At 49.9% G+C, this 22,453-nt stretch overlaps 1 protein-coding gene and 1 long non-coding RNA gene across 2 annotated transcripts in view; one reads left to right on the top strand and one right to left on the bottom strand.

The window, feature by feature from the left end:
* Nucleotides 1-10,193, top strand: part of LOC148221600 (uncharacterized) — an 11,452-nt gene extending 1,259 nt beyond the window's left edge. The window contains exon 2 of the long non-coding RNA XR_015807803.1: nucleotides 5,974-10,193. This is a non-coding gene — a long non-coding RNA (uncharacterized LOC148221600). The remainder of the gene's footprint in view (nucleotides 1-5,973) is intronic.
* STX8 (syntaxin 8) overlaps nucleotides 1-22,453 on the bottom strand; it is a 97,838-nt gene that overhangs the window by 348 nt on the left and 75,037 nt on the right. The window contains exon 8 of the mRNA XM_088176510.1: nucleotides 1-723. This exon is cut by the window's left edge and continues 348 nt beyond it. Coding sequence (XP_088032636.1) covers nucleotides 656-723 — 68 coding nt within the window. The 3' untranslated portion in view covers nucleotides 1-655. The remainder of the gene's footprint in view (nucleotides 724-22,453) is intronic.

Raw genomic sequence — 22,453 nt, 5'->3', positions numbered from 1 at the left:
AATAACTCCATCCCTGGAGATCAATAAACCACCAATACCTCCCCCCCAAGGGCTGAGCACTGACTCAGTCACCAGTGATTCCGTGCAGCCCACGGGGGTCCTGCAGGGCGGTCGCTTCCCAGCCTGTGAGAATCCAGATGCAGTCATTTCCCAAGACTATTCCTTGAAAACCATAGAGCATGTTCTCTCTGAAGGAGGGATCCTGAAGCAGGGGAACATTGAACATTGCTGTTCTCCAAATCACTCCTGGATTTTGGTGTTTGAAGCCCCTGGGATGTCTGAGCTCAGGGAGATGGGCAGGCAGCAGCACCAGCGTGTCCCCAGATGCAGATGCAGGAGAGGTGGGTCCATCCTACAGCTGCATCTGCCTGAGTGCCAGAGGGAGGTGGGAAGAGTGGGACAAAATCCTCTTTTCCCACTGAAATCCTCCAGGTCCCACAGCCACGCTGCTCCAGGGAGAGCGGATGTCTGGTGGACGCTACTTCAGCCTGCTGCTGCGGAGTTCATTCCCAGCTGTGGAGTTCATTCCCAGCTGTGGAGTTCATTCCCAAGGATGGAGTGAGTTCATTCCCAGCACAGAAGGTCCCTGCACACAGCAGGTCCCTCCCTGGAGCCCTGGTGCTCCCCTGGAGCAGCTGCCCTGGCAGGATCGGGGTTAACCAGTCGGCCAGAGCGCGACCACAGCGATGGCGATGAGCAGCAGCACGATCACCACCAGCATCCCTGCAGGAGACACAACAAGGTTTAGGCTGCTGCCTTCAGCATTGACAGATTGTTTCTGTGATTGAATTCCTCCTCCTCCTCCCAGCTGGGAAGGATTCCCCCTGCTCACCCCTGACAGGCCCTGCACTCTGGGGACCTGAGCAGAGACCTGCACCCAAACCCCACGTTGGTAGAGCAGTTCCTTTTCTTCCCGACCCTTCAAATCAGTATTTTCCAGCAGTGCCTGTGGGGTTCCTTCCTACCTGAACATCTGCCATGGAAACATCAAGGAATGTGTTTAACCCACAGCCAGGCTGGTGGAACTTTGCTAGAATCCCTCTGTACCATCCCACTGGGGCAAAGGATTATTCTGGAGGAAATCCAAACTGCACCAGGAAATTGTTTCCAACACAAAGTACTCTGTGCAGACCTGGGCTTTCAGGCATGTACCTGACCTGGGGAAACAGGGATCATCCAGCTCTGGAGAGAACCCCACAGCACTATGCCCCATCCTGCCCCAAACCCACTGGATCCCTGCAGAAGTTAATGACAAACGAGATCCTACAAAATGAGATCCCCTCCCTACTCCCTAACTCCCCATTTCCCAGCAGGAACTCTCCCCTTTCTCTCCCATTTTTTAGAGGAAAGAAAGAAATGTTTTAGTGAGAACATCCTGGATCCACCTACCAAACTACCCCCAATAAACAAACCCCTCACCCAGCTGGATCACTGTGCTGGGCACTGCTATCACACCCACATCCCCTGGGCTTAAATGCTCTTTTAATTAAGAGGCTTTTATTTGTGTTCAGTATCTGCTGCGAGCTGTCTCCCTGGCAGAGCTGAGGGAATGCAGAGGGTTCCAAGAGTGGAAAACCTGTCCCTTCCTCTGCTCTGCTCACTAAGGACTATTACTCAACCACTTACAGTATTTACAAGTCCAGCTCATGGCAATTAAAAAAGGATGTATTGAAATAAACTCCTCTTTCCAAGCTGGAAAAGGATATTAGACACTGCGTTTTGTAAATAGTGTCATGTTTTCTGTGCAGAAACTGTTCCTCTGCCAGAGGGCCAGGATTTTTTTTCCAGGGAAATAAGAGTTGCCACCAACAGTATTTTTTTCTCTTATGCTCAGCTGAAAGATTTGTGATCCCATCCATCCCAACCTTCTCGCAGTGGAAGCCATTCCCTGTGTCCTGTCCCTCCATCCCTTGTCTCCAGTCCCTCTCCAGCTCTCCTGGAGCCCCTTTAGGCCCTGGAAGGGGCTCTGAGCTCTCCCTGGAGCCTTCTGCTCTCCAGGCTGAACAGCCACGACTTTCTCACCCTTTTAGTGTCCTATTTTTTACACCTTAATATACACATTTTGGAGTTTTCAACAGGGCCAGAAGCAAATAATTTGCCTAAATAGGGAAGAAGTAAGATCTGATAAAGCTGCCACATTCCAATTCTCTGTTATGTTTTGCACTGGAGGGAGAAGTTTTAGAGGGTGCAAATCCTTCACACAGTTTCAGTGTAACAGAGTTTATGGACTTCAGCAATTAAGAGACAACCGAGATCAGCTGCTTGGAAAATACTCCATAGGTGTGAATTAGTAATGATACAGAGGGGAGTTAATGGGGTGTAATTATTCTTTGACGAGTCCCAAGAAAAACTCCACATAAACCCCAAATTATTCCCCAGCAGGAAGAGACGAAGGTGGGGGACCAATAAAGGATTGCTAATGGGCAATGGTGAGTGAGGGAACTGCAGGGCACGACCAGGGCAGTGAGAGAGGGCACAGCAGAATGAAATAAAACTCGTTTCATCCCTGGAAACAGACTGGCATTAAAACCCACAGCCAGAATGCAGTGGCCAAGTGCTGTCCTTGTCCCAGCTGAGGTGGGAGCAGCAGAGCTGCTGATCCCAGGGACACCAAAGCAGGAGCACACACACAGCACACACATCTCAAAGCACTCCTGCACGAGACAGACCAGATGTTACACACATTTCCCCCCACTGCACCACAGAACAACAGATTAGAAGGATCTGGAGGTTTTAAACCTGGGTGTTTCATGTGCTTTCCCCACAAAAGCTGTGGATAGGATCTGACAGGAATTCTGCATTCTGTGCTCCCTGCCTGCTTTGCCTTTTTCTGCTCAAATGCTATGAAATATAAATATTCCCCTTGACAAGCAACCCTCAAAGAGAAGTTCAGGAATCAAAGCCATTCTTAAAGTCAACAGGAGTCGGAAGAGAACAAAGGAAAGATTCTCGTGCAAAAGGAAACAGTGCCAGGAATACAAATCCAAAGTGCATCTCTCAGGGAAAGGTGGGGAGCTCTGTGCAATTACAGAGCATAATTAAGGCAGGCTGGAGTAAATGCCATGCTCCTGCAGCTCCCTCTGCTAAAGGCTCTGGGGCAGTGCTCCAGCTGCTGATCCAGCTGCTGATCCAGCTGCTGAGGAGCAGGGCAGGAATGCAGGGAGCACATTCCCAGCTTGCCCCGAGTTCCAGGGCATGTTCCATGGCAGGATGGGGATCTCCCCAGCACTGCTGGAACTCTGGCACTCACATGGCTCTGCAGGGCTTGCTGTTACTGCTGAGCTCACTCTGCTCATGCCCCCAGTCCCTGGCTCAGGGGGGTTCAGTGCTCCACATCTCACCAAGTCTTTTCCAGATAAAGATCCCATTTTTAGATACAAGATGGAAAGAAAGGGTTGAATTACATGTAATTTAGGTTAATATGGCTCTTTGGTCTGTCTCAGCTGCTCTGTCCAGCCCTAAGGGCAGAGGACCTGGGGCTGACACCAGCCCAAGTGCCCAGACCATTCCCTCTCCCCAGGATTTGTCAGCTCTGAGGGTGACTGGTTTGGGGTTCCTCATGGACACCCTTCCAACTGATTTACTCCCCAACCACCAACTTTCCAGTTTGGGTTCACACAGAAAAGCAAAACCTCGAGGTCCAAATCTACCTGGAGGGCATCCAGGAGAGGAATGTCCACTCCAGCTGGCACCTTGGTGACCAGGGCAGGTGCTGAGGGCTGATGTCCCCTCTCCATGGGTGCCCAGCCCTGCATTCTCTCCCAGCCTGGCAGCAGATTGCTGGGGCAGCCCCTCCCCACAGGGAGCATCTCTCCTTTGGACAGGTTTGACCAAAGTGATCCTATCTGTCATCCCCAAATCCACCCCAGCTGGAGCCTTGGGAAGGGGCAGGCCTTGGGTGAGCTGGGTACTTCTGTGGGCTCAGGGCTGGGGATATTTAGAGAGCAAACACAGTCACATGGTTGTTGGGTCCTGGGGACTCAAGTAAATGCTGATTTCAGCCCATTAAAAAAAATAAATTCCTAAGGCATGTGCATGTGTGTGTGTGGCCAAATCTTCTGCCCTGACTTCAGAAGCTGCAAGGCTGCATCCAAGTCCATTTCAACAATGTCCAACTTGCACCTGGCAAATCCCACCCCAAAAATGAGATGTGCCCATGGCAGTGCCCTGGCTCTGTGCCTGCAGGGAGGAGGTGCAGGGAAGGCAGCCCTGCAACAAGCCCTGAGCATCCCCCAGCACTGTCAGGGAATATTTCTGGGAACAGCAGCTCTCCTTGGGGTTTTCCCTATCTTTCCTGCTGATTTGAGTGTAGTGTCATTCCAGATTCCACACTGGTGTCTTTTATAGATGATAAAATAATAATAAATAGCATGCTCGGACTTTAAAGAGCCCGAATAGCATTATATTATCTGGAAAAAGCAGCTTGGTTTAGGCCAAGGAAGTTATATTCCCAAAGAACTGTCTATCCAGAAGTTTATGAATAAGTCTTCTTTTATAAGGGACATGGAGCAGTAACTTATAAACACATAATCGTTGTTTTATAGGGCAGCAGAGAGGCAGGGCAAGGATGGGAGCTTCAGCTGCAGAGGGGCTGCACAGGCCTGGCTGCTTTCCTTGAGGACTTCTCTTTAATATCACAGTTTTAAAGAACCCAAATTTTATCTGCTGTTTCAGTAAGTCAATTTTAAGCCCGTGTTGCCAGATATATGGCAGAAACCCTGCCCAAATCCCTTCAAAGCTCTGCTTTTGGAGGCAGCAGAGAACCAGCTTGGAGGCTGGCTCTGAACCCTCTGCACATACCTAAAGCACTACTTTCACATGGCAAGCACCCCAAGAAATCCATCTTGCTGTCCTTTCTGTTCCCTAAAACAAAGAGCCAAACACTTTCTCCCCCAAAAGCTATAAAAATCCTTTCCCTCTAACATTTTCCCCGTGCTGGGTATTCAATTTGTGTTGCATTAAGAAGCACTTGAGCAGAAATCCCACGCTATGAAGCTGGCTTGTGTGTAAATACAGCTCTGATTCCTACACCTGCAGCACTGAACCCACCTCTCTGGAGGTTTTGCTTTATTAGTTTTGTGACAGCCAAACATTTTCTTGGGCGAGAGGGCCAGGGAAATGCTCCTTCTCCGACGCCCCCGCCCGCCCAGAGGAACCCGGCCCTTATTGCTTTTGACCTTCCTTTTCAACTGCTCTGCCTGGAGAAATTTAACACTACAATTGTACCTCTCAGCCCTGACATCAAAATCATTGGCAGTTCTCAGAGAAATCAAGACCAGGCTCGGCGAGCGGTTATTAAAGGCTCCAAATGTTCATGTGTTTCATTGGGTCTAGAGGAGGGAAAAAAAGACACTTCTCAAAAAAGCTGAGCTCGTTGGAAACAACAACTATTGCATTATTAATTCCTTATTTGGAAGAAAGAAAAGCCCAGGTCATTCCTGTGTAAGATGAAAAAACTCTTGGTCTATGAGTTATTGCACATTTGGAGCTGTTCATGCGATGCCAGATTAACCTGAAGAAACAATTTATCTCAGGCAAAGGTGCAGACTTTGTTTATGCACATTAACTCCTCACTCAACGTTATTCCACACGCTAGAAATTGCATTTTTGTGGGGTTTGGTCATCTCAGGTTGGACATAGGATTCCCTCTGGGGTGCACAGATGAGTTTGGTGCTAACACAAGCTTTGATCAGGGCATGGAGGTATCTACTGACACAAGAGCCTGTGGCTAAAAACCAGCAGGATGAGAACCATCTCTATCAGAAAACAAATGTCAGATTAGCCCCAGAAGCAGCGTGGAGTGAGTTTCTATGCAAACCTTTCTGACTTCAGCAATCAAATAATCCCAAACTTCGGGTCCCAAACCCCATGTGCAGCCTGGCTGAGGGCAGGGAAGTGAGCTAAGTGTTTCTCTTGATCCATTATTGTTATACTTCAATTTGCTCCGTTTTTAATCTATTTTTCAAATTACAGACACATGCCAGGTAATGCCCTGAACTGCTTCCAAGCACAACTGCACCGAAATCCCAAATTCCTTCAAGGAGCAGCACAAACCCAACCTCACCAAGAGCTCGGGGCTTTGGCCACAGCCCTGAGCTGCTGCTCAGGTTCCAGCAGCCCTGGTGCTCAGCTGCTCCATGGGAAGGCCATCTCCTGCCTTTGGAAGGATCAGCTGCAATGCTTTGAGGTGCCACATTTGACTGAGTGTCTATTAAACAATTCCTGAGCCTCCTGCACTGCCCTGAGAAGCAGAAGTTAGGAAGGGCAGCTCAAAGCCAGGAAAGTTTCCCATGGAAATTAGGAAATTTAGATTATTTTACCTTCTGAGCCACCAGAAGTGAAGCTCAGAGACAGGCAAGGCATTTGTTTGGAGCTGAAGACAAGGCAAGAGCACAGCAAGAACTGAACTGTCACAAGTTGTAACTTTCAGAGGACTCTGTGGGAAAGGGAACACTTGGAGCTAAATTTGTATCTCCTTTAAATAGCAGCAGGTAGCTGGAAGAGGACAATGGTGGAGAAATGGTTCATGTACCTCTGAGACACAATGACTGAACCAGAGAGCTTTAGAGCATCCACACCTGAACACCTTCTGCAAAAATACTGAGATAAAATCATCTCCTGGACTCAGCATGGCATGAAGAGCAGGTGTGAGAGGCAACAGCTTCCCCAGGTGACTCCCCATCCCAAAAACCCCAAATCAACCCAAAACTGGCAACCTCAACCCATCTCTGCCTGTTCTGAGAGGTGAGCAGGCATAGCTGTGCAGATCACCAGCCCCCAACAAGCCCCAAACTGGAACCATCCTCATGGCTTTTCCTTTTGTTCTTCTGCAGTGACTTCACAGACTTTCCTTGCTTGGCCCCACACCATCATCAGACTCTTTCCAGCCCCAAAGGTCATCAGCAGATGTGGCCACTGGATTCCTTTACATGTGACTTACTTGTCTTCCCCTTTTTTGAATTAAACAAGCACAAACACACACAGTTTCCAACTGTCCTTCCTCCAAACTCTCAAGCATCCTTTCCCTTACATCAGGGACACCAAGGAGCAGGAGCAGTTGAGGAATACTCAGCATTTCTGAGCAGCTTGGAATGGGATCTGTGAAAGTTTCACAGACCTCAAGTGCACTGAAGGTTTCCCAGGAGAAAGGAAACAAAACAGCTCAAACAAGAGCACAAAGATTCTAAAAATCCCTTTTTTCATCTGAGGGTCACTCAGTTCACTCAAGTGAAACCAAAGGTGTCACCTGAACCCTTCTGCTCTGGAGAAAACAGCAGGAAGGGTGAGAAAGCACAGATTTAACTGGGATATCCCCAGCTCCACCAGGAGATATCCCTCCATGCCATAAGCAGTGAGGAACAGAAGGGTTTGCCATGAACTGTGCCATGAACCTTCAGAAGCTGTGGTGGGGAGAGCAGCTGGGACCAGGGCGTGCAGGACAGCCAGGGAAAGCTCTCCCAGCAAGAACAAAACACCTCAGGAAATCCAAGGGTTTCCAATGGAAAATCCAGCCAGGTGGGACCTTCTGCAGCACAAGTCACAGGTCACTGAAAAACCTTCTCAGTGCACTCCAAACATGGGACATTCATCAGCCCCGGCTGCAAGGAGCCACCAGCCTGAGCCAATCCCAGGATGGGGCCATGTCCTGAGGGCTGGGGTTCCTCCCAAATCTGAGCTTCCATGGACCTTGTCCAGCTCAGCCTCCCTGCCCAGCCCCGACTCCCGCAGGGGCTGCAGGAGCCCAGCCCAGCTGGCAAACTCCAAAGGGTTTTCCTGAAAGGAAGGGTCACAGCCCAGCTCTGCTACCTGCAGGAGCTGTGACAGATGATCTCAGCAGGGAACTGCATCTCCTGCACCACTTTCTCCAGTAAAAACAAATAGGCAAAGAAAAATAATCAAATGCAAGGCCAGCTCTGCTGGCCTGGTACAGAAGGGACATCTGCCCACGTCCATCTGCCACCAGCCCCACACCCCAGCTTTGTTTTTGGTGGGGTCACTTTTCTGCCATTGTAGCTGCCTGAACTGCCCCACCAGGACACCAGGACCAGACAGGGAAAAAGGTGGGAACGTGGGGAGAAGGAGCAGGCAACCACCAGCTCTGCTTAGATGCATCACTAAATTGTCCCATCAGGCTCTTAAATCATGGGGAAAGGATTATCTTTTGCCTCTGCCTTTGTTTTTCACTCTGGCAAAAGCTGGGATTGCTCCCTCCCTACTTACATGGACGTATTACAGCACGAAAACACTTCCAAAATGTTTCAAACATCACATGAGAAAAATAAACAAGAAATACAAATAATCACAGCTCAGTCAAACGAGCAGAACAACAACAGCAACAACCTCGCAGTTTTGCTGCTCCATCTGAACCTGCAAGGACAACCTCCCCAGCAAGAAGAGCCTACAGCACAACAAAGATCATATTGTGTTCATATCAGTCATTTAAGGTCAGATTAAGTGTTCCTGAAGGCTGGGCCATGTGTCTCCAATTTTCCAAAGTGCCCTGCTCGCCCAGGAATTGCAGGGACTTTTGAAAATGGGCTGCTGGCTCCCAAGTGCCCGGGATGCTTGACCGAGTGGTCAGGAGGGCTGAGATTTCCATACAAATTGCAAAGCTCCTAAATGGCTTCCTCAGCTCAGGGCCGGGGGTGGAAACGGGAGAATATTTAATGATTAGTTCCTTATGGCTCCCACATTCTTGAAGCATATTTCTTGCAGTCCCTGGAACACTCCTGCATTCTTGATTGCAAAATGGCAATAAGTGATTTCCTTTAAAAGCCTTGTCTTTTATTGGAATACTAAAAATACCCCACTAGCCCCACTGCACTGCACTCTCTCTCTTTCCTGGACAGGCCCCATCAACCCTGATGTATTCTATTTTGAAGACAGCAATAAACATTTCAGCATGGGCCGTTCAATCCACTTCATAATAGATCTTGCGTTTCCAGTGGAGCCCTTCTAGCACCATAAATCATCTTTACACAGACTTAAGTATGAGAAACTCCAGCTCAAAACCAGCATGGACTTTTTTTTTCTTTTTAGAAATTAAGAATGGGCACAAAACAGTCAGGGATTAAATGTGTGACAGCTTTAAACATGAAACCACTGGGCTGAGCCTGTAAAGCAGGGCTGCTGCAATGGTCAGGACCACACTGTGCAGTGCTGCTCGTGTCAATCCACTTGACACAAACCTACCTTGGTGGGGTGAAGTTCAGGAAAAATTCCCTGCACATCCACTCCACCCGAACAAACACGGCTTTCAGATCTGGGACACTCTGGCTGCTGCTGATTTTAAAAGCCACAGATGAAGATTAATGACACTGCACGCCTGAACTGCTTCCACACACCCAGAACTCCTTTTGTTTTTCCATCCATACGGACTGGAAGCCCAAACTGTTCTCCCCTCTGCTCATGATGTCTCTCTCCATCTGCTACGGACCTTGGAGAACAGCTCAGAGATAATTCCAGGTACACAGCAAGGAGGCTCCTGCCTAAGCCGAGGAGCTGCTCCAGGAACAGCAGCTGTGACCAAAAAGTGTGACAGGAGCAGCCAGCCCTGCTCAGCCTCCACCAGCAGAGCCTTTGTGTCTGCAGGAGGCAGCAGGGATGGAATTCCCAGCCCAGCAGTGGATGGGGTCCCCAGAAAGGGGAGGTTTGCAAGGTGAGGTGCTCCCCCACCATGGTCACTGCTCTGCACACCAAGGGGCTCTGCTGGGAACCTGACCTCAAACCTGCTGCTCACACCTCCACTCTGCTCCTGCCATATTCCCGGAGTCCCTCCATTCCCCAGGCACAGGCTGATCCTGGGGTGCTGGATGAAACACAAGCTGCAGCCTTCACCCAGCACAGCCCAGTCCCACAGGAAAGTGAACCTGGCCTGCCTTCGGTGCTGTGGCTGCACAATCCCATCACTGCTGCCACTCTGATGGCAACTCCCTGGTCCATTCAGCCAGCAACAGGCTTTGCTGGGCATCAGCTTCCCTTTCCTGGGAGAATCTCACCTCACAGAGCCCTTCCCTACCTGCAGCCAGGGTTTACAAAGCAACAGCTGCATCTGTGTCAGGAGTTTTCCAGGCAGGCTGACAGAAACTGGGCTGAAACCATTTGTCCAGAGTGGTATTGGTGCTCAAATCAATGAAATTTCATCTAAATGTTTATAGAGCCACATGAAAAGATTACAATTTTTTTTTAAAGCACTTATTTTCAGTTGACTCATTCTATGAATTTTATCTGGGTGAATCTCCTACTCAAACAGCAGGATCTGGTGACCCCAGCAAGGACATGCTCTGGAGTCATCACTCCATAAAAACATCTGGAGGAAATGGATCATGGAAGGTTCTAGTACAACTCAGTGCTCCAAGCAGGGTCAAGTTAGGGAGCTGGGCTTGATGATCCTTGTGGATCCCTTCCAACTTGAGCTATTCCATAATTCCACAATCCTAGGACAAGGCTCAGGTTGCTCAGGGCTTTGTCAACCTGAGCCTTGGAAATCCTTAAGGACATGGAGCTGGGGAGGGATCCCACACTCTGGAGTCCCTGGAAACCCAACCAAAGATGTGCCCATTGTCCCACAGGGAAAGGCACTTTCCCAGCCCACCAAAGCTGCTGAGGGAAGCCCAGCACAGCAGGGACAAAATGCTGGAGTGGGAAAGTGCTTTTCACCTCAAACACAACCCTGAGGAAAGGGAAAAAATCCTGGCATCTTCCTGGCTGGATCTTTAAACTTTCAGGTGAAATTTGCTTGATTTTAACATCAATACCACTTTGGATTAAGAGTGTTTCACCCCAGTTTCTGCAGGGGTATAGCAGCCTGCCTGGAGAATTCCTGACACAGATACAGCTTTTATTTTGTTGAGAATTGTGTTTTCACAACTCAAAGAACAATCCTGCTTTTAGAAACTAGCTCAACCTTTGGCAATGCAGCCTAATCAGCAGAGAAAACTGCAGAAACCAGCAACCAAATACTCCTTATTAATACCATTTACAGCTGCTAACAACTACAAGAACCTTCTAAAAATGCCAAGGGAAACAGGGTGGGTGAAACAATGCCTTGCAAACAACTGAGCCAATATACACAAGAATTGTGATAAGAAATTAGGTTTGACTTGCACAATCACTTTAAAAGTTTTTGGAAAATGGAGTCTGAAGAGCAGGAGGCTGATAAAATAACAGAGTTCAGTAGCAATGTGAAAATTTCATGCCGATGGAGTAGGGAATTCAATCCTTGCTGAATTCTTGACATCATTTTGATGTTAACAGAAGTTTCTTCTCCAAAAAAAGAAGGCAAGGCATCTCTTAAAGCCCACACACAGATCTCTGACTCCTATATGCAGAGTACTATACAGAACTATTTTGGTTTTGGACGACTGCATTGTCTCATGTGTCAGGATGACTATTTGATTTTCTTTTATTTTTTTAATTTCAGCCTCGAGCAGAGCCAAACCTGTACAATTTATGCACGTGTAGTGCAAGAGGTCTCCTCTCATTTTGTGTCAAAAAAAAAAAAGAAAAAGAAAAGAGAAGAGAAAGGAGGAGGAGGGAAAACCCACAGTATCATTTCATCTCTGTACCTTCCTAAAACCTGAGTAGTTAATAAGCTCTTCACTCCAGTTCTCTGCTTTTGCCTCCCCACATGACAGCTCCAAGCTGCCCCAGCAGCTGCACAGTAAAAGCCTTCAAAGAAAAGAAGGAAATTTCTGCTCTGAGGACAACCTGCTGGGGACGCCCTGGCCAGGGTGACAGGAGCAGGGCAGAGCTGGTGACACTGCTGTGTCACTGTGTGTGCCAGTGTCACTGTGCCACTGTCACTGTGTCACTGTCACTGTGTGTGCCACTGTCACTGTGTCACTGTGTGTGTCACTGTCACTGTGTCACTGCCACTGTGTGTGCCACTGTCACTGTGTCACTGTCACTGTGTCACTGTGTGTGCCACTGTCACTGTGTCACTGTGTGTGTCACTGTCACTGTGTCACTGCCACTGGCTCAGCTCCACGCCCCCACTGCCAGTGGGGACTTCTGTCCAGCAGACTCAGGAGAGCACTGGGAGAAGCTGCAGAGAGCAGGATTTGGGAAGGTTTGGAAAGATTTGGAAAACCTTCTCTGGTGCCCAGAGCAGCTGTGGCTGCCCCTGGATCCCTGGCAGTGCTCAAGGCCAGGTTGGACAGGGCTGGGAGTAGCCTGGGACAGTGGAAGGTGTCCCTGCCATGGCAGGGGTGGCACTGGATGAGCTTTAAGGCCCTTCCCAACCCAAGCCACTCTAGGATTCTATATTTTGCATCCTATTTTCCTTTTGGAGAACATTTCCTTTTTTCAGCTCCTTAAGCTCCCCAGATATGTGTGGGGGTTGAGAGAGAAAAAAGATAAATATATAAAGTTAAGGAAAAAAGATCTGTGTAAGGATTGGAGCATGTTATCAAACAAACAACCAGCATAAAAATACTCAGGAGCCATAAGCTGCCTGATTTACTAATTTCTTTTTTTTCCTGGAGTCTAATCCTATGTTTAAACCTACAGAGCTTTTCCCCTCACACTTCCAGGGGGAGAAGAAACCCTCCCAGCAAGGAGGCACATAAATCTCCCTGGATCATTTGTCTGAATCCTGCTCCTGCCCAAACACAGGATGCTCCATATGCTTTTGCAATAGCTCTGTTTTGATAGAATTACCAGGACTGTCCCTTATTAATCATGTTGCCACTACAAGTCCCTCTGGAGCGTTTGCTTATCCCATCCTTTTCCAAACTCTTCCAGTTTCCTCTTCATTTCTTAAAAGCTCGCTGAAGATGACCACAGTTAAAACAAAGTGCTACTACAAAATAGAAGGGAAAATAAGTGGGGAGAGAGGGAAAATCACCTTTAACCATGACTTTTCCTCTATTTCCAGAAGAGCCTTCCCCAAACCACTGCTTTCAGTCTCTGTTTCCCTGGTTGTGGAGCCTGAGCCGTGGCTATTTAAGGTAGCATTAAGATTCAAGGAACACTTTCCTGGATGTTACTGTTAGAGCCGGAATCATTGGAAGAAATTTAGTATTGGCTCAATCCTTCAGTGCCCCGAAATCAATGAGCTTATTCCAGCCTGTAAAGTGTTCTTAGAGCCAGGCTGAAGTGCTTTGCTGGCCGGGGAACAAAGCCCTTGGCACCCCGCAGGACTGAACCCTGCTGAGGTGCAAGGCGTTTCCAAACACTCCCAATTAACTAAAAGAATCCACAATTAAGAAAGTCGCAGTCCCTGGGCTGACAGAAGAAAGGGAATGTTTAGCACAGCACGCAGCCCTCCACAATGGCCGGCACGGGAGCGGGGAGCGCGGCCAGGAGTAGGTGGGGGATAAAGAGCAGGAGTGGTCCCGGTGGGAACTGGGCATCCTGCTGGAATCCTGGCCTGCCCCAGGTCCCTGCTCCAGGCCTGCGAGCACCACGGGCATGGAATTGGCCTGAGCTGACCACCAGCCCCTGCCCTGCTCCCGGGAGGCTCCGTGGATGCCATGGATCAGCCATGGCTGTGGGTGGTTCTGTTCCTGCCTGCCCTGCATCCCCATTTCCCATCCCAGATCTGAGGATGGGCTCCATAGGAAGGGGGATCTGCATTTCAGAGAAAATGCCTAGGAAAGCTTCCCACCAACTGCACGTGGTCTCTGATCAGGAAGATCCCCATTTATCCCCCAGATTTTACATTGTTTTGAGGACTCTGCTGTCTGTAAAGCATTAACTCAAACCAAGTGATACAATTCTGCTAAAATTACACTTCTAAGCCAACGACGTCTTTCTGAGTCACAAAACAAATATGCCTTTCCATGCACTTTTGGAATTGCAACATGGATTTCATTCTGATTTTCTCCCAGCTCATACAGAGTTTACATAAATGATTTTCATGTTTATCTTTCCTCCTAAAAACCACGGATCACATTGGTGCTATGCTAACAAAAGCTGGGCTCACCCAGGCGTGGGCAGCAGTGAGAGGCCCCTTGGCTCCCCGGGCTCTCCCTGGTCCTGCAGACTGGAGCCCAAGCAGCTCCAGCTGTGCTCAGGTGGCCCCTCCTGGATGCAGGCATTCCCCCTGGGAACTGGAGGCAATGTCCTGGGCAATCTGTGTACAGGACTGGAGAAGTCTCCCAGATGGAGAACTCGGTGTGGGCTGTCCACCTCTGCTCCAAGGCTGCTTCCTGGGAGTCTGAGCACAGTGACCAGGATTGGGGCCATTCCAGCAGGCTCTGAGCTCACCTGGGAGCTGTCACCTGTCCAGCACAGGGGCAGAAGCAGCAGACAGCCCTGGATCCCTGGAACTGTCCAAGGCCAGGCTGGACAGAGCTTGGAGCAGCCTGGGAGGGTGGAAGGTGTCCCTGGGCATGGCAGGAGTGAACAGGATGATCTCCAAGGTTCCTTCCAATCTAAACCAATCTGTGATTCTGTGATTTGTGAAATCCAAAATAGGCTAGAAACCAGAAAAATCAAACCAGCTCAATTTTAAGAAGATGGAGCTGAACCCCAACATCTGCACCCACCTTTGTGGCAGCTGGAGACCAGAACAGGGAGTGAGAGACTCCCTGCCCTGAGACAACCCCACCTCTGAGCCACCGAGGGGAAAAGTGGCACCAGACTCCTGCCTGGTGTCACCCTGCCAGGGCTGTGCGGGAATAACTCTCAAGTCATGCTAAAAATTTTTTTCTTTTTAAGGTTTCATCAACTTCTGCCTTGATCACTTCAAAAGCTCCACGCTGCACACGCAGCATTACAGCAGGAATAAAGTCATCTGCAAATGATTAATGAAATGCATATTAGGTGCAAACCACTGGGACTGCAGGGACATGCCTGGCAGGGTTTGATTTCAAGCAAGCCACAGAGCATGACAGTAATTTAAAATAAAACCTGTACAGTTTATCCAGTGCTTCAGCCTCTCTTTGTGCCTCTGCTCCCATCCCAGCCAGCACAGGCTGACCACGTATTACAGAGCCCATCTCCAAGCAGGAATTTTACTCACAATGTTTGGCTTTAGGAGTAGGCAAATGAAAAACAGAGATGAAGGGATGCTTATCCTTTTATTTTTACCACAATCGAGGAGGGAATCCTAATAAAATTTAAAAGGCAACACTTCTAATGGAGCATCCTTAATTTTAAAATGAAGAGGTGATGCAGTGATTAGTTTCTGCTTGCTAGCAGCTTTTTTTTTTTTTTTTTTTTTTTTTTTTTTTTTTTTTTTTTGTTATTTTGATATTGTTCACTGTGGTTTTCATGGCTTTGAGGGGAGGTTTTTAGCAGGACCAGCTGCCAAGAACATCTCCCAGTTAGCTGCTTTGGTCATCAGTCAGTAGCTGCCATTAACACAGCAGTTTCTATCTGCAAATCCAATAATTCTACAGCTACCAAACATCATTTTCCCTCGAGATTAGTTTTGGTGGAGAAAAACATCCTTTGGAAGGCAAACCATTTTTATTAAAAAATAATTTTTTTTAAGTTTTTTAAGCTATCAAAACACATGGTGCAGCCTGGAATAGAGCTGCCCATAAAAGCTCTGCTCCTCAGCCAGCAAACATGGGAAACCAGCAACTCCAGCTGCTCCAATTAACTCCCAGCATCTTCCTCAGAGCCCAGACAATCCCGGGCTACTTGTCATGCAAACAACCTGGGAGCTTCATTCTCCTGGCAAGGCAAGAGGAGGGGTAAATGACTGAGCTAAGTAGATTACTGGGGAAGGAGTCACACTCAGCAGCTTTATGAGATGATTAGAGCCTGGGAAATTCACACCCCAAATCCCCCGGCCCTGATAGTGCACATTCATTACCAGCTCCAAGATCCACCGCAATCAGGAACCTTCCCTGGCAGCATTAAATATTCATTTCCCAATGAACTTCCATTTAGGAGTACCCTCCCGCCAAAAAGGAAGATTATGTTAAAAATTTTACAGGGGAAGAAGCTGCAGCAGCATTTAGCAAGGCAGCAGTCCACGCTAAAACAATTCTTTACAGAAAATCATCGGCGTTTTTGGATCGAGCCTGGGACCAGCAGCATCACCCAGAGCAGCGATGAGAATCCCCACAGGGGCTGCACAGGAGAGCAGCAATTTTCTGTCCTGAGCAATGAGCAAAAACAGCCCAGCTCAGCCCAGCCCGGCCCAGCCCAACACAGCCCAGCCCAGCCCAGCACAGCCCAGCCCAGCTCAGCCCAGCACAGCCCAGCTCAGCCCAGCACGGCCCAGCCCAGCTCAGCCCAACCCGGCCCAGCCCAGCTCAGCCCAGCCCGGCTCGGCCCAGCCCGGCTCGGCCCAGCCCGGCTCAGCAGTTCCTGCAGTGCAAAAAGTGGGAAATGACCCCATTGTGGCAGGAGAGGCAGTGCTGGGGACGGGCTCTGTGCTCTGGTGGCGGTGAGAGCTCAGTTCGGTGTGGCTGCCCCGGGGGAGGGAGGTGATGCCTCTCTCACTCATCATGACCTGCAGAGCACAGGGGCTGAGGGTGGAACTGACTGCCTGAAATACTGAAGAACTGGCAGCAATCCTGACTTTTTGCCAAGTCATAGCACCGTGAGGAGCAACAGGTTCTGGGAGAGGCTGTTCCACAGACAGGGCTTTGTAGCACTTCGTGTTACAAAAGACTCCAAGTTTAACAGGAGTCTATACAGCATTATTCAGCAGCCCTCCATTATCTAAAGAATTACACACACACACACACACACGCACACCCCCCCCCCCCCCCCGTTTTCTGGATCTATATAAAGTAAAGGGTGTAACCCCATCACACTGGAGAAGGTGAGTGTGCCAAGAGTTCTCCCTCCTACCTGAAGTATTTTTATCAGAGATATCTTTAAAAATACCTCTCAAAAAAAGTCTCTTATGCAAGAAGTTAGACAGCTCAGGACTCCTGAAGTGCAGTCTAGTTCCATCAAAAGAAACTCCACCACCAGGGATGGTTTCACCCCTGGGACCTAAAATAATAAATTGCACAAACCCAGTGACCAACCTGATGAGAAGGGCTCATCTGCCTGGAAGCTGCATGGTGGGACAGCTCTGAAGAGGAAAGTACAAGGCTAAGTACTGCTGCTGAGAGTTGAGGTTATTCAGCCTGGAGAAGGCTCCAGGGAGATCTTAGAGCTCCTTCCTGCCTAAAGGGGCTCCAAGAGAGCTGGAGAAGGACAAGGGATGGAGTGACAGGGTGAGGGAATGGCATTAAGCTAAAGGAGAGGAGGGTTAGATGGGAAATCAGGAACAAATTGTTCCCTGTGAGGAACACAGGGTGCCCAGAGCAGCTGTGGCTGCCCCTGGATCCCTGGCAGTGCCCAAGGCCAGGTTGGACACTGGGGCTTGGAGCAGCCTGGGACAGTGGAAGGTGTCCCTGCCATGGCAGGGCTGGGATGGATGGGGTTTAAGGTCCCTTTTCCAACCCAAACCCTTCTATGATTCTCTAAAGACCCAAGAGCAGAAATAACATTTCCTGTCTCCCTGATCCCCATTTCTTTCTTGACTAATGCTGAATGAAGCTGTGAAAAGGAGATGGAGTCCCCCCACTACCTGGGGTCTCAGGTGAGGCAGCCCACAGCCCAGGCAGGCACTGAGCAGAGCCCAGCCAAGCCAGGCTCAGCTCATGCTGGGCTCTGTGTGTCCTGTGCCAAACCAAGCAGGAAGCAGACGACTGGAACTTGTCCGCTGTAAAACTCACTCAGTCATATCCCATAAAAATACCTGAGTGCCCACCTACGGACACCATTCCCTTCTGGGAGCTGCCACTTCAACTTCCAGGCCATTTAACACCTAAATATTCCCCAAGCCCAAGCCCTGTGGTGACTTAACCATGTCCTTACTGCCAGAATTGGCAGGACAAAAGATGGCCACCAAAAAGCCACCAGCATCACTTTGATCTTCATCTGCACAGCAGCAAAGGAGAATCAGTTCTACTCTTCCTTCCTGGGAAGATGATCTCCAGTGCTCCTCTGGCACCCAAAATACAGCATGGATTTTGTAAGGGGAGCAAGCCTGGGCATCCTGGAATCACAGCATGGTTTGGGTTGGAAGGGACCTTAAAGTTCATTCCCAGCCCTGCCATGGCAGGGACACCTTCCACTGTCCCAGGCTGCTCCAAGCCCCAGTGTCCAACCTGGCCTTGGGCACTGCCAGGGATCCAGGGGCAGCCACAGCTGCTCTGGGCACCCTGTGCCAGGGCCTGCCCACCCTCACAGGATTTTGGGCAGTTGCCCAGTACCTGAACTCAGCTCTCCCTGTCTCCTCAGGGCTTGCACAGCTCAGTACACAGCGAACCTCCATGCACCAGCTCCTGATTTCAAGCAGAATCTAAAGCCTTAAAGCCTGGCTCTGCTGCAGGGACACCAGCCCAGCAGCTCCTTGGGCACACTCTGGGCTCAGCAAATCCAGTGGCAGACAGGTCTCAGTGGAGCATCCCAGCACAGGAACAGCTTTTCACCACTGGGCAGGGCTGGCTGATCCAAACTGGAGATATTCCTGTCCAGTTTCTCTGTTAACCACTAAAATTCACACACAAATATGCTGTGAATGCTCCAGAAAGGACAGAGGAACTCAGGGGAGGATTGAGGTTATCCTGCGTTCATGGGCACAGCTGCATCCAGAACCAGAGCAAACAGCACCTCCCAAATACCAGAGGTGATGGCAAACAATTAAACCACTTAATGATGGAAGTGGCTCAGAGGACAGGGCAAAGCAACCAAGGAAATTGTAATAATGCTGTCATTGACACAATAAACAGCAAAGCAGAAGCAGTGGCACTGGGAAAGATGCAGAAATGAAGGAATTCTAATTCCAGCAAAGGGCTGAGGTGCAGTCGAGAGCCACTTCTCCCCCACACCCCCCATCCAGACCTGCAGGTCTAACAAAAACTGGAGATCAGCTTTAAACTTCTGCCCAATTCCCAAGGGATCCAAATGTCTTGTCCAAACACACCGTGCCAAATGGAGCTGTTCCTAGGTCTGGAAACACAGAATGCACAATTCACAGGAAGAAATCCCATCATCTCATCTCAGGAAACTGGGAATGTTCCCGTTTATGGCACTGCCTTGCCCCATGTTGTAAAATACCCAGCATGAATCATTTGGCACTGCTGCTGTTTTTCTAGAAGGCCTAAATATGGGGCTTTTTCCCCTCACTTTTGAGTCTTTAATTCAATATTAAGGTGGGAAATTAATATTTTTGCATTTTACTTAAATGCCAGAAAAACATTTGCTGCTTGTCTAGCAGGAATGAGTCACTTTGGCTCCAATAAGGTGCTTTTCCAAAGCTTTTTAGCAGCACTGTCACCTTGCTAATGCTCTAGAGCTAAACACAAAACATTGTCTGCTGGGATCCCCCAGTCTTTAAAAACACTAACTAACACATCCAGCCCTGCAGGAACCCAGAGCTAAATAAAATCTCCAAGGTCAGGGAGAAGCATTAAAGTCAGGAATACCTTCACTTCTGGAGAGGTTATACTTTCCAAACTCCTCGAATTTGGTAGATTTGGGACAGTTTTGCAAATATGCCCATGATGTCCAAAATCTACCCTTCATGACACACATTATACTGTGTAAACTCTCACAGATAACCAGAAAGCAGCTAAGGAGTAAACACCAGTAAAACTGCAAATTTCCTCTGCCCCTGGAATACAGGGAAATGGCAGGAGAAAGCAGCTCCCTACATGTAGGGCAGGACAAATGTAACATCTGAATTACTGCCACAACTCTGGAGCTCCTCAGCTGAGACCTCAGATCAGCTTGACAAAAATTCAGGGTGGCTGAATGGTATCTCCATCCTGCTCTGCTCATCCTCCACCCCAAATCCCACGGTGGGAGCCTCCACCAGGCCTGGCCTGCCAGGTGCTCTCTCATGTGTGGAAGAAATTCCTCATCCTTAGCATCCATCACAAACTCCTGTCTGGGCTCAGGTCCCCAGGCAGCCCCAGCTGCTCCCTGGCCTCAAATGGTTTCTCCATGGGTTTATCTGCAGTTTTCCAAGGAGGTGAATGATGAAGACCAAGTGTGGATCCAGGGATGTGAAGCTTCTCCAGGTGCCAAAAGCCACCTGCAGCTGCTGTCCCTTGCCAGCAGGCCAGGACCAAAGGCCACACCACATCTTTGGGAGGTGATGGCTCAAAGTCTCCAGCCCTGAGTCAGCACGAGACCTGGAAAACACCCTTCCCACTGGAGTGGGAGAAACTTTCACCAGACACAAAACAGAGAATCTTGGAATCATGGAATGGTTTGGGTTGCAAGGGACATTAATCATCTCATCTCACCCCCTGCACGGGCAGGACACCTTCCCCCATGTCCAGAGCTCCATCCAGCCTGGCTCTGAACACCTCCAGGGACAGGGAATCCCAAACCCCTCCCCGCAGAAATGCCCTGCCAGGCACCAGCTATGTACAAACCAGTGTGTGCCCCTTACTGGGGCAACCTCTGCCCCTCCACTGGGACAGAGGAAGGATCCTGCACAGACAGAGCCCTTCCCACCCCCAGGAATTACTGCTGTTTCCCCACACCAGCAGTGGGGTGGAGGGGCTGGATGTGGCACTGCCAGCCCCACACCAGGGTGCCCTGTGGCAGGGTGACACCAGGCAGGAGTCTGGTGCCACTTTTCCCCTCGGTGGCTCAGAGGTGGGGTTGTCTCAGGGCAGGGAGTCTCTCACTCCCTGTTCTGATCTCCAGCTGCCACAAAGCTGGGTGCAGATATTGGGGTTCAGCTCCATCTTCTTACAATTGAGCTGGTTTGATTTTTCTGGTTTCTAGCCTATTTTGGATTTCACAAATCACAGAATCACAGATTGGTTTAGGTTGGAAGGAACCTTGGAGATCATCCTGTTCACTCCTGCCATGCCCAGGGACACCTTCCACCCTCCCAGGCTGCTCCAAGCTCTGTCCAGCCTGGCCTTGGACAGTTCCAGGGATCCAGGGCTGTCTGCTGCTTCTGCCCCTGTGCTGGACAGGTGACAGCTCCCAGGTGAGCTCAGAGCCTGCTGGAATGGCCCCAATCCTGGTCACTGTGCTCAGACTCCCAGGAAGCAGCCTTGGAGCAGAGGTGGACAGCCCACACCGAGTTCTCCATCTGGGAGACTTCTCCAGTCCTGTACACAGATTGCCCAGGACATTGCCTCCAGTTCCCAGGGGGAATGCCTGCATCCAGGGGTGCCCTGTGGTGCCCCACTCCCTGCCTGCAGTTTGCCATCACGGCACAGTCTGTGTCCCCTCCAGCCAGGCCCCTCTGCAGAGCTCCACACATTCCCAGCCCCCTCAGGACAAAGCCTGGGAGTTTCTTAATGAAGTCCAAGTGAAAGGCAGCCCATAAGCATCTCACTTCCATCTCACTTCCATCCCACTTCCATCCCATTTCCATCCCATTTCCATCCCGGACCAGCTCTGGGAGCATTTCAAACACCCCCAGCACGGCCCTGCAGCCTGGCCCAGTGGCTGCTCCAGGATTTTCCTGCACTGAATGGCAATGCCCGGCCTCCTCGCAGCCTCTTCAGCCTCCTCTCATTCCCCTCCGGTTTCAGACGTGTCTCTGGGACAGAAAGCAGGGAACAAAGGGGCTGCTTGTGTGTCAGGAGCCCTCGGAGGGGCTGTGTTTCACTGCACCCTTCTCCAAAGCAGGGCAGTGTCTGGAGAGCTCTTTAGGAGTTTTCGTCTCATTAACATTTCCATGAGGGATCAAAGAATATATTAAAAAAACACCTAAGTACAATTCCTGCTATGGAACAGGAATATATATTAAAAACCTGCTCAGATGCCTTTCCCTGGTCCCTGGCATTACTGATGGATGATTTTCTCCTCAGGAACCCAGCTTTTATTCCCACCCAAAGTCTCAGCACACCCATCCCACCAAGCCCCCGCTCCCCTGTGTGTTTTCCATGGCCAGGGCTGAGTTCCCCATGTTCCTCCCGAACAGATCCCAGCCCTCCCCTGGCAGGAAGGCACCAGGAGCAGGAGCTGCTGCCCCTCGGCGCTGGGATCAATGCTAAGGAAGCACTGAGGCATGGTGGGGGGACAGGGCAGGATTTTCTCCTGGGAGGAAGCACATCAGGGAGCTATGTGTGTGCCCAGAGGAGCCTTTTCCTTCCTCCTGCCCGGGTACCCCTGCCTGGGTGGGAGCTGCCACACCTGGAGCTGTGTCCCAGCCCCTCTGCAGGACCCAGAGCCGGCCCCAGCCCCGATTCCTGCCAGCCTCATTAGGGATGCCCAGCAACACCCCGAGGACAAAGCCACGGCAAACAAAGTGTGGGGAGAAGGGGGAAGGGGGGAGAAGGGGATTTTTTTTCCCTTTTTTTTCCAAAGAAAGGAGTGCAGAGGAATTCCTCATTCACTGATCTGTAGAATACATTAATATCCCAAGTGTTGGCACAGCCTCCCATGCTCGGGGGACCAACAATGACTCCGAGTCTGGGATCTTCAAATAAACCACCCCTGCTGTCATGGCCACCAGGAAAGAGAATAACAGCAATATTAGCTGACCTTCATTTTGTTGTTTCCCCAGACCTGA

Source organism: Sturnus vulgaris, chromosome 20 (assembly GCF_052056855.1).
Source record: "Sturnus vulgaris isolate bStuVul1 chromosome 20, bStuVul1.hap1, whole genome shotgun sequence".
Taxonomy (NCBI): domain Eukaryota; kingdom Metazoa; phylum Chordata; class Aves; order Passeriformes; family Sturnidae; genus Sturnus; species Sturnus vulgaris.
This window is presented reverse-complemented; position numbering and strand designations above follow the sequence as displayed.